This window comes from Semicossyphus pulcher, unplaced genomic scaffold (genome assembly GCF_022749685.1).
Source record: "Semicossyphus pulcher isolate SPU_LCO1_2020_fin unplaced genomic scaffold, fSemPul1.0.p SCAF_8, whole genome shotgun sequence".
NCBI lineage: Eukaryota > Metazoa > Chordata > Actinopteri > Labriformes > Labridae > Semicossyphus > Semicossyphus pulcher.
The window spans coordinates 16,383,707-16,395,914 of NW_027211759.1; the positions used below are offsets into that span (position 1 = coordinate 16,383,707).

Consider the following 12,208-nt stretch of genomic DNA (forward strand, 5'->3'; position numbering starts at 1 on the left):
GGAGACACAAAGCTAAATGCATTGCTACATGTTGATCAAACTTGTGTAGAAGAGTAGCTGTGATGTTTGTTACAGTGTGCATGAATGGTTGCGCTGTAGGCATCATAAATAGTCAGCCATCTGCACGGAGGAATCAGGTTGAACCAGCAGATTCTTGCTAATGCAACAAAAGGCATGCAAGGATGTGACAGAAGTAAGATTCCAGGACTCTCTATAGTATGCAGACTTCACTTCAGACCCTCCAGGCTGTAGCTCAAAAAAAAAAAAAACAGATTGGTGCAATTCAAAGCGCAGGACTTTACTTTGAGAGAGGCAAACCAAATGAGAGTCTGGGCCTGGGGTCCGCAGGTCAGCTAGCAGGTGGGAATGAGATGAAGCAAAGCGAGGGGGGAAAAAACAGGATGGCAGAGTGGGGACGTCACATCTGGGCTGAATTAGGAAAGTAATACGGCGGGCCCGGAGAAGTGTTTGAGGATCTGGGAGGCAGATCTCCTTCCCTCAGAAACAGCAGGTTAGTGTGTCAGCGGGGAGTCCAGATGAGAATGATTATAGAGGTGGCCTTTGAGGAGCAGGTGCCTCCTCTACCTCTGCTGCTTAGCACTCAATGGACTGTCATTAATCAAACATTGTCATAAGGCGTTTAAGCAGAGGATACTTTATGAGCTTGTCAAATTCCACCTTGTATGTGGTTTGTTTCAAACGCATGAGTTTGCTGCATGTGGACCATCATGGAGCGCCTTGAAGTTGGACCTGTGACGGAGCGAAGGAGCAAACGGGGCCTCTTTATAATTGTTGGTGCATTACCTCACTTAACTTGAATTTGTGAACACACTATTTGACAATCTAAAGTCATGTGGCCGGCAGATTTAACATCGCCTGACCAGTCGCCGCCAGCTATTAAAGTGTGGAAACATCCGCTGACAGAATCCTGCAAGAAGAGTAACAACAGTGTTCGCTAATAGTCTCATAATTCCCCCCATGGCTCTATCATCCTCACTGTCTTCTCTCCGCTCCCCCTGCCCGCCTGCACCGCATCGCAGGGACGGACACGTTTGAGCATCGATTCAGCGCTACATTAGGTAATCTAGTAATCATTTACACCAACTGTTTTTGGGAGAAACGGAAGCATATTAAACAGGCATTAACGTCACTACGAGGAGGGTGAGGCGCTCTGGGTGCGATGTGCGAGCTTGTCTGACTTGGACGGCGCACGTTAAGGGTGCTGCTCTCAGTTTCCTCCTCTGGCTGCACAATGAAGTGGAAGATCTCCTTTTTCACGCCACCATTTCCACCCCATTTCTTTGCATTGCATTGTTATCCCCAGCTCCTTTAAAAAAACCACCCCAATCCAGTCAGTCATGAGACTCTTCTCCTGCATCCGCTCGCAGGCGAGTGGGCCGAGCAGCTGTGGACTCGGACCACTGCATGAGAACTACAGTGTAGGTGTTTGTCAACATAAAAGCCTCTAGACAGACACAGATACTCTTTCAAAATAAATTTAGATCCACCACGGAGCTTTGTTATTCATTCCTCCACATGATTGCATGCATTCTCACTACATTCAGCTCCACTTAAGCATTGTGATGCCGACACAAGTAGGGATGTAGAGGGGTGGATTATGGGGCTTTTATAGTTATAGGCAATTGTTCGTTTTTTTCCAACAGGATTGTAAAACACACCTTCCTGTTTTGTGCCTGAAACCTGGAGAGCTTTAATAAGAACTGTACGGTCTGTAGCTGTGAGCTATCTTAAACCTTAAACCTTGGACAAAGACGGGGAGATGGAGACGAAATCTAAGCCAAAGGCAGTCTAGTTTGAACGGATTTGCAGACTCGCCTCAAGTGCACGGTGCAGATTTTTTGGGGTGCAAGAGAAGGGAAGTGGTTATTCTCACCTGACAGCGGGGTTGACGTCAAACACAACGGATGTGGTTTCTGCAAAATATTACAAGAGATTAAAAAGAGATGCTTTGAAATGTGTCACAAATAACTCAAATTTGGATATCTGTTAAATGACTTCGACAATGTCCACAAATGTTAGTTTTGGTCATTTGTCTTAAAAGAAGGAATAAACGTAACTTTTAAACCCGTTCTCCTCCAGCTTCTAAACTCCGGCCCGAGCTGAAGCGCATCCTCCTCCTCTGGCGCCGGTGTCGGACGGAGGTGTGGGTGGCTGGGAATCAGTAATGATTTACAAATAATAAGTAGAGGAATGAACAAATCAATAAATCAGTAGATCTCTGGATATTTGTGAGGCAACCTTATTTCTTTATTTATCCGCCTGTTTTATTTGTTTTCAGCTCTCCAAGGCAGGAGCAGGAATCCCAAATTATCCAGGGGGTTAGGGGGCGCAGTGCCCCTGAGCCCCGAGCCCCATAGCGGAGGTAACGTATTCAATGGCCTGGGGCGAGTGGAGGAGAGGAGCGGCCCTGCTGCATACTGATGGCAGGGAGAGGAGCCAGTAATTGGAGCTGCAGAGGAGAGGGGAGAGGAGGGCAAGCACTGGGAGATGATGGCTTTGTTTTCTCTCTCTTCCTGTCTGTGCCGCTCAAACTCCTCCCCCCCTCCCTCCTCCCTCCCTCCTTCCCTCCCAGACCTCTCTCTCTCTCCCTCGCTCTCCCTCACACTCTCTAAGTAGAGATATGGAGAAATTGAATAGAGATACTTGCTAATTGGTCTCTTGCTGCTTGCTTAAAGGACCATAGACATTCTTTTTCATTTGCCTATTGAAACTAATAAACTATGTCTGTCTGTGTTTGTGCGTGTGCGTGTGAGAGAGCGTAGTAAATCAAGGATTACATGACGCACTGTGTACTTCTAATGGAGAGAAGAAGAAGGTGTGAAGGAGTGCTATTACAGTGGACTGAAAGAGAAGCGGCTCGCTAAAATGAGCATGTCCTTTAAAAACAAATCTAAGAGTATTTATAATACAATATCAAAGCCCGACTGGATCATTTGCTGCTTTACTTCTCCCTCTTTTAGTCAAACATATGCTTTACGTCCATGAAAGCCAATTTAAACCCAGCGCCGGCTGATAGGATGTAAATTGGTAAATACTATTTTAATCAGAACACATCGCGGCTAATTAAGAAAATTACTCTGACAAACGGTTTGAAGCTGGCGTAAGAGCTCAAGCCAACACTGCAATCAGGCTCATTCCTTATGGTGCTGCTCCCTCATGTGGGTAAGGAACGCTGGGAAGGCGGTTACGTACATTACAGAGCACGCAGACAGGAGGAAGTGAATCTGTAGCCTAAATTACCTCCCAAACTAGCACATCATCCCCACGACGTCCTCTGTTGACACAGTTAAACGGGATGAAATCTGCTGGCAAACGGCCTGAGAAGCAGGAAGGAGGTAGCGGTGGCACGTCCGAGTCGTCGCCGTCGGCCAGTCTGCCCCGAACAGGTTGAAGCCCACAGGTCACGAGAAGGACATGAGCACGAGAGGGCTTTCATTTCCTGTCAAAGAGGAGCAGGGAGATGCTTTCCGAGGCATCAGTCGCAGGCTAATTGGGCCCCGGTGGGTGACACTGCAGCATCATAAATAAAACAAACACAGTTGTGGTGTTTCTGCCACTGGACTCTTTAAACCTTCATCACAGAGCGAGCGGTTCCGATGAAACACCCGGCCTAATTACTCTGGTACGGGGGCTGTTATCTTTCCTGCCTCGCCGTAATTGATCCTCTTTTTTCTGCATGCATTTATGTTTTTAATCAGAAATGAGAGCGCGCGATGCCTGAGAGCTCGCAGACCTTGTAGGAGCCGATAATTAGCCGCTCTGGTTAATGGGCCTAACTGTGCTCGTGTGCTACATGACTCTCCGGTGTCATAACGTGGCGGAGCTTGGAGGAGACGGTGCTCAGGGGTGATACACATGTGATTAGTCTCCGCACTTCACCGCAGCCCTCTTCACACCTTAGCTTTAGCAGTCAGCAACACAAGCCTCTGGTGGGGAAAATTACACATCCTAAACTGCTCTCACTAATCAGATCGGCCCTTTGCGCGCACCTCTGACTGATCCGTGACCGGCGGTGGGGTTTAAACGTTCTTTTAATTCTGAGGAAAGGAGGGGAAATATTGTCAAGTTTAGTCTGTTAGAGGAGTTCTACTTCAAGCAGAAGAAAGTCGTGTGGCGTGTTTAAACGTGTTTGTATAGCATGTATGCTAATTTAGATACAACTTGCCCTTGGCTGTGAATTACAAATTGGGCTAATAATAATACACACACGGCGTCTTGCTTCCTTTAAATTCACATTGGATCAAAATACATCATCTCCCCAATTGTCATGTTGTGCATCCTTCCTTCTGCCGGGTCTGCTGGAGACTTCACTTTGTTATGCAGCCGGTGGCTCCTTCCTTGGGACCATATATCCATATTCATTCAGAACCTATAGAATGTGTCAAATAGAGGTGTCCTAATTGTGTCCTTGATGAAAGGTTATTAATATTGAACACTTTCCCGTTTGCCCGCGTGCCTGCACGGAGGAAATGTGTTTTCCCCTTCTTTCAGCGAGACAAAAAGCAGATCTGTTCATATCTCTAATGATACCTGATTCCCCGGGGGTTAGCGGCGAGACTAGCCGCGGCTTTAGCAGATTCATCAAACAAAATATGGTGCTCTTTCCTCTGGAGGCTGAGAGTCACATTGCGTTATATCACTGTTAATTAGAATGAAATATGCAGTTCAATTATTCTTTGTATTGTTTCCCCGGCGCGTGTGCTTGTGCTAACTATAGAGCACTGATGTAACGCCGAGTGTTAGAAAGCTTAACACTTTCTTTCCCCTTTTTCTCCTTCAGTTTATCCATTTTTCTACACAACAAAGGAAGCCCATAACTATTCCGCTCAGCTGCTCTTAAACAAAGCATTTAATAGTTTGAAGGTTCTTGTTCTCATAAGCAGTTCTGTCATGATCGCGGCAGGAGCCGGGCCTGATTGGCTGGGTGGCCCGAGTGTCTGCTCCCATGTGACATTGTTTTTGAGGCAGGCAGTAGCTGTCCTGTGGCCGCGTGTCACTACCCGACAACCTCTGATCCTGGAACAGCAACTGTCAGGCCTGCACCTGTAACACGGAGACCTTGTGTTCCCCCCCTCCACAAAGCAGGGTTACGCTCAGACATGCTTTGCATCCCGCCGACGCTCATTGGCCCAAGCAATACTCCCGAGACTGGGCACGATCCCAGCTGTTGTCTTCATTTTAATGCACTCTGAATAATATTAAAGCAGAATCAGTTGAATTTATTAATGCAGCTTGCCCCTTAGAGGGATGCTTTTAAAGGCCAATGATTTAATTTCAGCTCTTAAAGGCCATCTCCTATTCTTGATGCTATAAAGAATTATGGCTTTTGCCATGTCTTAACACCACTGTGTACTCTGGGCCACAAAATGAATTATTAGTAAACTGGAAGAACTGAAAACAGCTGCTATTAGCGACCATTTTTCTCTGCGTTGTTATCTCAGCCGTATTCCCACTCCGACTCCCAGAGACAACATCAATCCTGGTTATCGTGATTTACATCTTCTATCATAGGGAGAGACTAAAGCAGTGTGCCGTCTGGCTGAGTTACAATCAGGAAGAAACCACAAATACGGGCTGCAGGGTCTTTAAAAGCTCCCAGTGCGTCCTCGCGTAGATTTAAAAATACAGGCGAAATAATGTCAGTAAATGTTGCAAACTCAGCCTGTTCTGTCACTGATGCCCGCCGAATTCTGCTCTTATTGGTGTCAGAGATCTGTCTGGAGGCAGACGATAACCTCTGCACCTTTCATTTAGGCCATTTGGGACTTGGAGCGCAGTCCCTGATCCCTGTGACCCGCCTCTCAGGTGTTACAAGCACACCAAATAACACATGCATAAGAGCTCTAACACATGTAAGTCAACTATGAGTCGTGCTTTTCTCACTTTGTCCCACTGTGCGCAGTGTGTCTGTCAGAGAGGAGGTCACAGAACCTTAACAGCATTGCACATGTAACAATTACTAAGGAGGTACAGAGAATAGTGGCTTATTCAAATGAGGACGTTTTTTTTTTTTCTCCGCCGTGCATCTCCTTGTAAAGCAGCGCAGAACTGCGACACACAGAAAGGCTGCAGTGTTCTCTCTCTCTGCACTCTCTGGTAGTTTGACGCCCGCTCCGGGGCTGAACATCAGAGGAGCGGCTGCTGAAAAAACAGGTTGTATGGGTCCTTGCACACAGCCTGCCTGTGGTGCTGCCTGAAGGACTGCCATGGAAACAAGGAGTGTGACAGGCTCTGGGGGGATCCGCCACAGCTGCAGGCACTTCCTTTTTGACAGCCTGATGAAGACATCACTGCCACACCATGCACAACAACAACAACTACTGGAGAAAAAAAAATGTGATCAGACAATGTTAACTGCTGTGTGGCTCAAATGTTCATTAGCAGGCTTGTAAAACATCCAGGGATTTTCCCCACTGCATTCTGGGACCATATTGCACGGTGACTTCCTCTGCAGCAGCCCTCCCAGGAGAAAATACAATTATAAATAATTCCCTAAATATGATTACACCTCTTTGAAGAGGGGCTTATGTGTGTCCACTTAAAGTGTGTGTATACATAGGTGTGCACTGGTGCATGCAGAGCCGAATCAACAATTGTTATAACCCTGTCAGACTCCTCGGAGTGATCCGCGGACTGTGAATGATACAGGGGACGTCCAAGTCCACAACCTCGGTGCCACACATTCAAAGATTTGACAGCTTGGAGGCAGACAGCCGTATTCCCACATGACGGCTGCAGCACTTGCCTCGATAATATATCTGCCTATAACATAAAATTATTCTAACAAAGTTGGTTTAAATTGTTTTTTATGAGCGATCAATGATCAGATCCTCATTGTCGTGCTTTCAGTCAGAGATTCAGATCTCCGTCTGCAGCAGTTTGTTTGCTGTAATGTCGACTCAAACCACCCTGGGAGTCTTGCTTAATTGGTTTCACCTCTTGGGGACACTTCATTGGGTCTTGCCAGTGATCCGCTTGTACCCTCCACCCCTCCTGCCCTAGCTCTGCCTTCCTCCCAGCACAGCCAACTCCCCCCCCCCCCCGCCCCCCCCACCCCTCCAGCCCCAATGGAGCCAAGAATGTAGGAGGGTTTCAGCCAGTGTGTGGGATTTAGCTCGTCAGAAGCTCAGGGTCACCTCCACACCCTCTCACTTTGAAATGGACCCCTGGTGGCAGCTCCTGGGAGAGCCCAGTGATGTCTCTATCAGGCTGTCAAAAGAGATAGCCCGGGGCTCCACCAGGTCCCCCTGAGCCAATCAAACTCTTCACAAAGCACAGATGGATGCTCTTTCACCAGCGTGCTACTGCTGAGGAGGAGGGGTGGGGGGGGGGGGGGACCCGGCCGCGATGCTCAGTCCCCCAATCAGTTAGAACAAACTCCCATCGGTGGGGTCCAAGCCTCAGTTCAGCCCAACTTCTGTTCTAACTATGTATATTTTAAAAGAGAGTACTTGCCATTTGGCTGCTATCAGAAAGACAGACAGCAGGTAAAGCTGGGAACTTGGCTTTTCATGCAGACGTGCGTTCGCACAGGGAAAGTTGAACTGCTTCATAAATTCATTTAGATCCGTTTGAATTCTAAATATTTTCTAAGATTTGTGTGAAAAAAATAGAAAAAAACTGTTATATAACTGACAAAGGGAGCCATTAGTTGTTTTTGGATTGTATAAAATAAACATGAATGAGAAGATTGATGGAGGATATACTGCATCCCTCTACTTGGAAGAAGTATTGTGAGTAGACAGATGGAAAAAGCAGAGTGTGTGTGTGTGGCCATTAGATAGGCCAGGTGATTTTAGTGGGAATTTTAAGCACTAAGTGCTGAGGATGGAGAGAGTACTCTCTGTGAGATGAGCTCTTTCTCTCTCTCATCTGGACCCTGTTATTGTGAGAAGGCAACAAAGCAGTGCATTAGGAAGCACAGTGGAGCCACACAGCTTTGATGTGAGCTCGGTAACCAAGGCGCAGCGGTGGCCGGTGTGTGAGCTCTGTTCCAATGGCTGTGTTGTGTAATCAGATGTGTTTACTGTGTATTCAAGTAAAGAAGTGGTGTAATCCATCCTCACTGGAGAGCAGTTATTGAAAAAACACGGCACGAAAAGGGTTAAAACTGATGATTTTTTTATTCAGGATTTGAGCAAATTCTCTGTTTGATGATGCAGACGAGATACTAAGTAAAAATAAAACTCTTACAGACAGAAACTTTACTTTAAAATAAAGTCAGCAGGAAATAATACTAACAGTATAAATATAGATATTTGTTGTTTATAAAATTAGGAAAGCAGAATTATAATATATACATTAAATCCTAGCGTTAAAAGAATTCAGTACTCTGTTGTAATATTTCAAATGTGAAAGTAAATATATCATTTTGATTATTATTGATAAATCTAGAGTGACATATAAACCTTTCGACCTTTAATTATATGAACACGTGGATAAACATGGCTTGTTTTTGATCAGCTGTTCACTTTAACGTCACCGTGAGGCTAATTTCTCTCAGTTCCACCAAAGTGAAAAACTAAACGAATCACTGGAGGTCTCAGGTAAAACAAACCCGGCGCTTTTCATTCCTTCTCTAAATGATACCCAAAGATGAAGGCTGAGCCTCACCGTGCTCTCTTTTCTTTACCTCCAGGCTCGTGATTGACAGCGCCATGTGCTGCCCTGCTAGCCGCTGCAGTTCACAGCCTCTGTCAGGGGGGTGGCAAACACACAAGCCAGAGAGCGGCCGGCTGCCCCTCAGCAGCAGGGGGCAGAGTTAGGGTGGTACGGTGGGGTGCGCGGGGTCATGGGCTCTGCTGGCACTGGAGCATTGTTGTCAGGTGGACAGCGGCGCACCGTATTCAAACGGAGAGCAGCCTTTCATCCAGCGTGTCCGCGCAGCTTACTTTTTCTTCCGTGGCTGGCTGGTGGGCGCTCTCAGCGCGCTGTGCTGCACCTGTAAAAACAAACAGGAGTTTGGTCAGAGGCAGGTAATCCGAGCTCAGTGGAGCGCACGGTAATGGCTCCCCTGAGGAGAGCTGGTGCAGGGGAAAGCGAGGCGGGCTCGCCTGTAATGAATCATTTTTTAAACACAGGAGCAGAGGGGATTAATCACAGGGAGGAAGGATTTGAAGAGTCAAGGGTTCCGTACCAGTGTACGCCCCCCTCATTCTGCAGCACAATCACAATATTAGAAACAGACATCAACTGTGGAGATGACCTGCCAGGCCAGTGAGGGAGTTGCAAACTGCATAATCACTCAGTGTAAGTTATGTCCCCTAAAGGAAACTTTGTTAGAGCTGAGAATAGAAGCAAGTGTTGTTTAAGTTGCCAGCATCGGTTGATTTGTAACTTTCTTTGTAGCTTTCCAGAGCGACCCTTTTTGTGATTTCTTTCAGGCTTTAAATGTGACACTCGAATGTCCACCGTTTTCTTTTTCTGCCTGTTACTCAGGTAGAATTAAGATAGATTTCCTTTCCCAGATATTCTTTGATGTTCAAATGGATTAACAGAATACATTTATGTTGTGCAATCAGGCTTTCTTTAACATTCCAAAAAATGAGATTCAATTGTCCGGATATTTTAATTCAGAAACTAGCACCGTAATCCAAAGACGGCTGATCATAGGGTGGAGTGAAAGGGAGAAGAGCTGGAATTTGCAAAGTTGCTTTTGAAGCACGCTTGCTGAGCTCAAACAATACGGTGAATCTGTTGAATAAAGGTAAAAACTCTATGCTAATTAGCTGGTGTCCATTATTAGAATGGGAGATGGAATGTGGGAACAAAGTGACTGCCTCCTGCATCAGAACATGAAACTGTCCTCAGAACTGACAGATGCTTCTTATTTCAGGACAGACACAGTGTTGTCAGAAGTCCCCGTTTGAGGCACACTTTGTAGATGTGCGCAGGCACTAATTGCCAAGTCACATTTGCAAGAAAGACAGGAGTCAATTTTCAGCCTTTGTGGTGTTTTTGTGTCCGCACCTATCTGAGGATTGAAGTTCTAAGTCAACAAAAACAAAATATGTGGTCTATTGTTTTGGGTCTCCTGTGTATATGATGTTAAGGTTATTTTTCACACTGAGCAATGAAACACACTTGTGATGAATCTTAAGGGTGTTTTGTTTTTCATGATTGGAGCTATTTTCAAGATGTAGTTTCTCTTTTAAACGCGGCTAAAAAGTATTGTTTCCATGAGATTTGAAAGTGAGTCGTTTTCAAAGCTCAAACATTGTATCCCAACGGGGAAGAAGACATACAAAGGATTCGGAATCAAAATGTATTCACCACCTTGTTTTGCCAACTCAGTCAGCCAAATCTCAAACAACACAGGCTCCCTCCAACATCACAGAGAAGTCAGGAGCGGCTTGCTGCAGGAGGACATCAAGGGTGCAGCAGAGAAACAGACTGGGGTGAGAGTGTCTTTCCAGATCCAGACTGTCAGGATTTCTCGCTGAATTCCGTCTGGCGAGTTACCTGCGAGATGAAGGCACTGTGTGGCACTTCATTTCCTGGCCGAGCAAAATTCTCAGTCGGGGAACGGCGAGCACCCGGCACCACTTACAACACCCTGACAGCTCTCCTCAGCTCTGTGATGTAAATGCAAATGACATATCAGCCATGGCTAATATGTAATCACATATGGCACCCAGCAAGACGACTGGGGCTCACGACTACATTAATTGACTCCACCACCCTGAAGTGACTGAGGCCACATCAGAGTTTCTGTGCTGACACAACAGCCGGAGACGTCAGGAGCCCTCTGCCGGGCCCTCGGCCAATCACCAACTTTCATGTCACAGCGCTTCAATCAAGACAGGCAAAATTGCTAATAACGGACGAGGCTGCGGCAATATGGCTGAGGACGGATCTGAGCATCTCCTCACTCAGGCACTACGGCGACTACGTGGGGCTGCGCGGAGGAATAATTGGGCCGGGGCTGCTTTAAAAGGCGAGAGTCCATTAATAATCAAACAAAGCCAGAGGATACATTTCTGCAACACTTGGGAATTCTGGTACAGCAAATAATGCAGACATCTTTAGGGAATTCCCTCCCTATCTGTATGTAAAAATGGACCCTTACCTTTTGAACATCAGACGGCACCCTCTTGAGGAAATCCAGTATTTCATTATTGGCGATAGCATATGGGTTGCGCAGCTTCTTGGTAAATTTGTTAATGCCTGTGAAAACAAGAACACATCAATAAATAAAGGTGTCAAACCCAGCAGCTTATTTTACATAGTTTTACAGTGTAAGTAACCCAATCTATGTCCATTATAAAATCCCCACCAGTGTGTGAGTCGCTGCTTTATGTGATGCTGCTTCTGCCTAAGTGAATGTAACACAATGGAGATGATAATGATAACTCTGCTGTGAAAAACAGGCGCACATTCACGACAACTTTTCCTCACTTTTCTCTGCTTAAATCCGATCATTTCTAGCACAGCTATATTTACTTTGCACATGGCTCCATACCGCAGAGAAAACACCATCTCTGGGGTCTTGTAATAGGGACCATTATATTCACAGCTTGCTACTGCCTGTACCTCAACATGCAGACAAAGAACCTAAGGACTTAAATATGTGCAGGCAACTTGAAAGGCTTGCCTTGAAACCACAGAGATGGGGGTTAACTGGGGAGGCAGAGGAGTGTCTCAGACTGTGTGTTTTTTGTTTGATATGATGGTTTTTTGGTATTGATTGTGTTGAAGGCAGTGTGGAAGTACAGTGTTTGTGGGCTTACAGCTGGAGGAGGAGAGCCTGTTAAGGGCAGCATATCTCCCTGACCACTGAGATGACTGTCTATTCTGTATGACTACAGCAGATAATGAGAGGCTAGACCAGGAGCCTACAGACTGCCCAAGGACATCATGTATTATATACAGCTTGCTACTCTACCTCTGCTTTGTTTTCACACAAACCCTGGGCCTCGCCTCTGCTGGGCTCTGCTACATCTGCCCACACTGAGCAGAGCGAACCTCTGCAGCTGTCTGATCTCTGTGCATCTGCAGAGGTGTAGGGATGGCAGGGTTCTTAAATTACTGTACTTCATTAAATCATGGATTTCCAGTTAGGAACAGTTGTGTTCTGCAGCAATGTGCATTGATTTTTATACAATTTGACAGCATGTTTTTGTCCTTGTAATGAAGGATGCAGCAGGAGAAAGATAGTTTGTAAGCTTTTGGTATTAACCCGGCACAC

General features: G+C 46.1%; 1 protein-coding gene across 4 annotated transcripts in view; it reads right to left on the reverse strand.

Moving 5' to 3' along the window:
- Window positions 1–8,171: 8,171 nt before the first annotated feature.
- mctp2a (multiple C2 domains, transmembrane 2a) overlaps window positions 8,172–12,208 on the reverse strand; it is a 31,541-nt gene continuing 27,504 nt past the window's right edge. For all 4 annotated transcript variants that reach the window (XM_069685889.1, XM_069685891.1, XM_069685888.1 and 1 more), the window contains exons 22-23: window positions 11,090–11,187; window positions 8,172–8,962 (exon numbers count right to left, since the gene is read on the reverse strand). In XM_069685889.1, coding sequence (XP_069541990.1) covers window positions 8,909–8,962; window positions 11,090–11,187 — 152 coding nt within the window. In that variant the 3' untranslated portion in view covers window positions 8,172–8,908. The remainder of the gene's footprint in view (window positions 8,963–11,089; window positions 11,188–12,208) is intronic.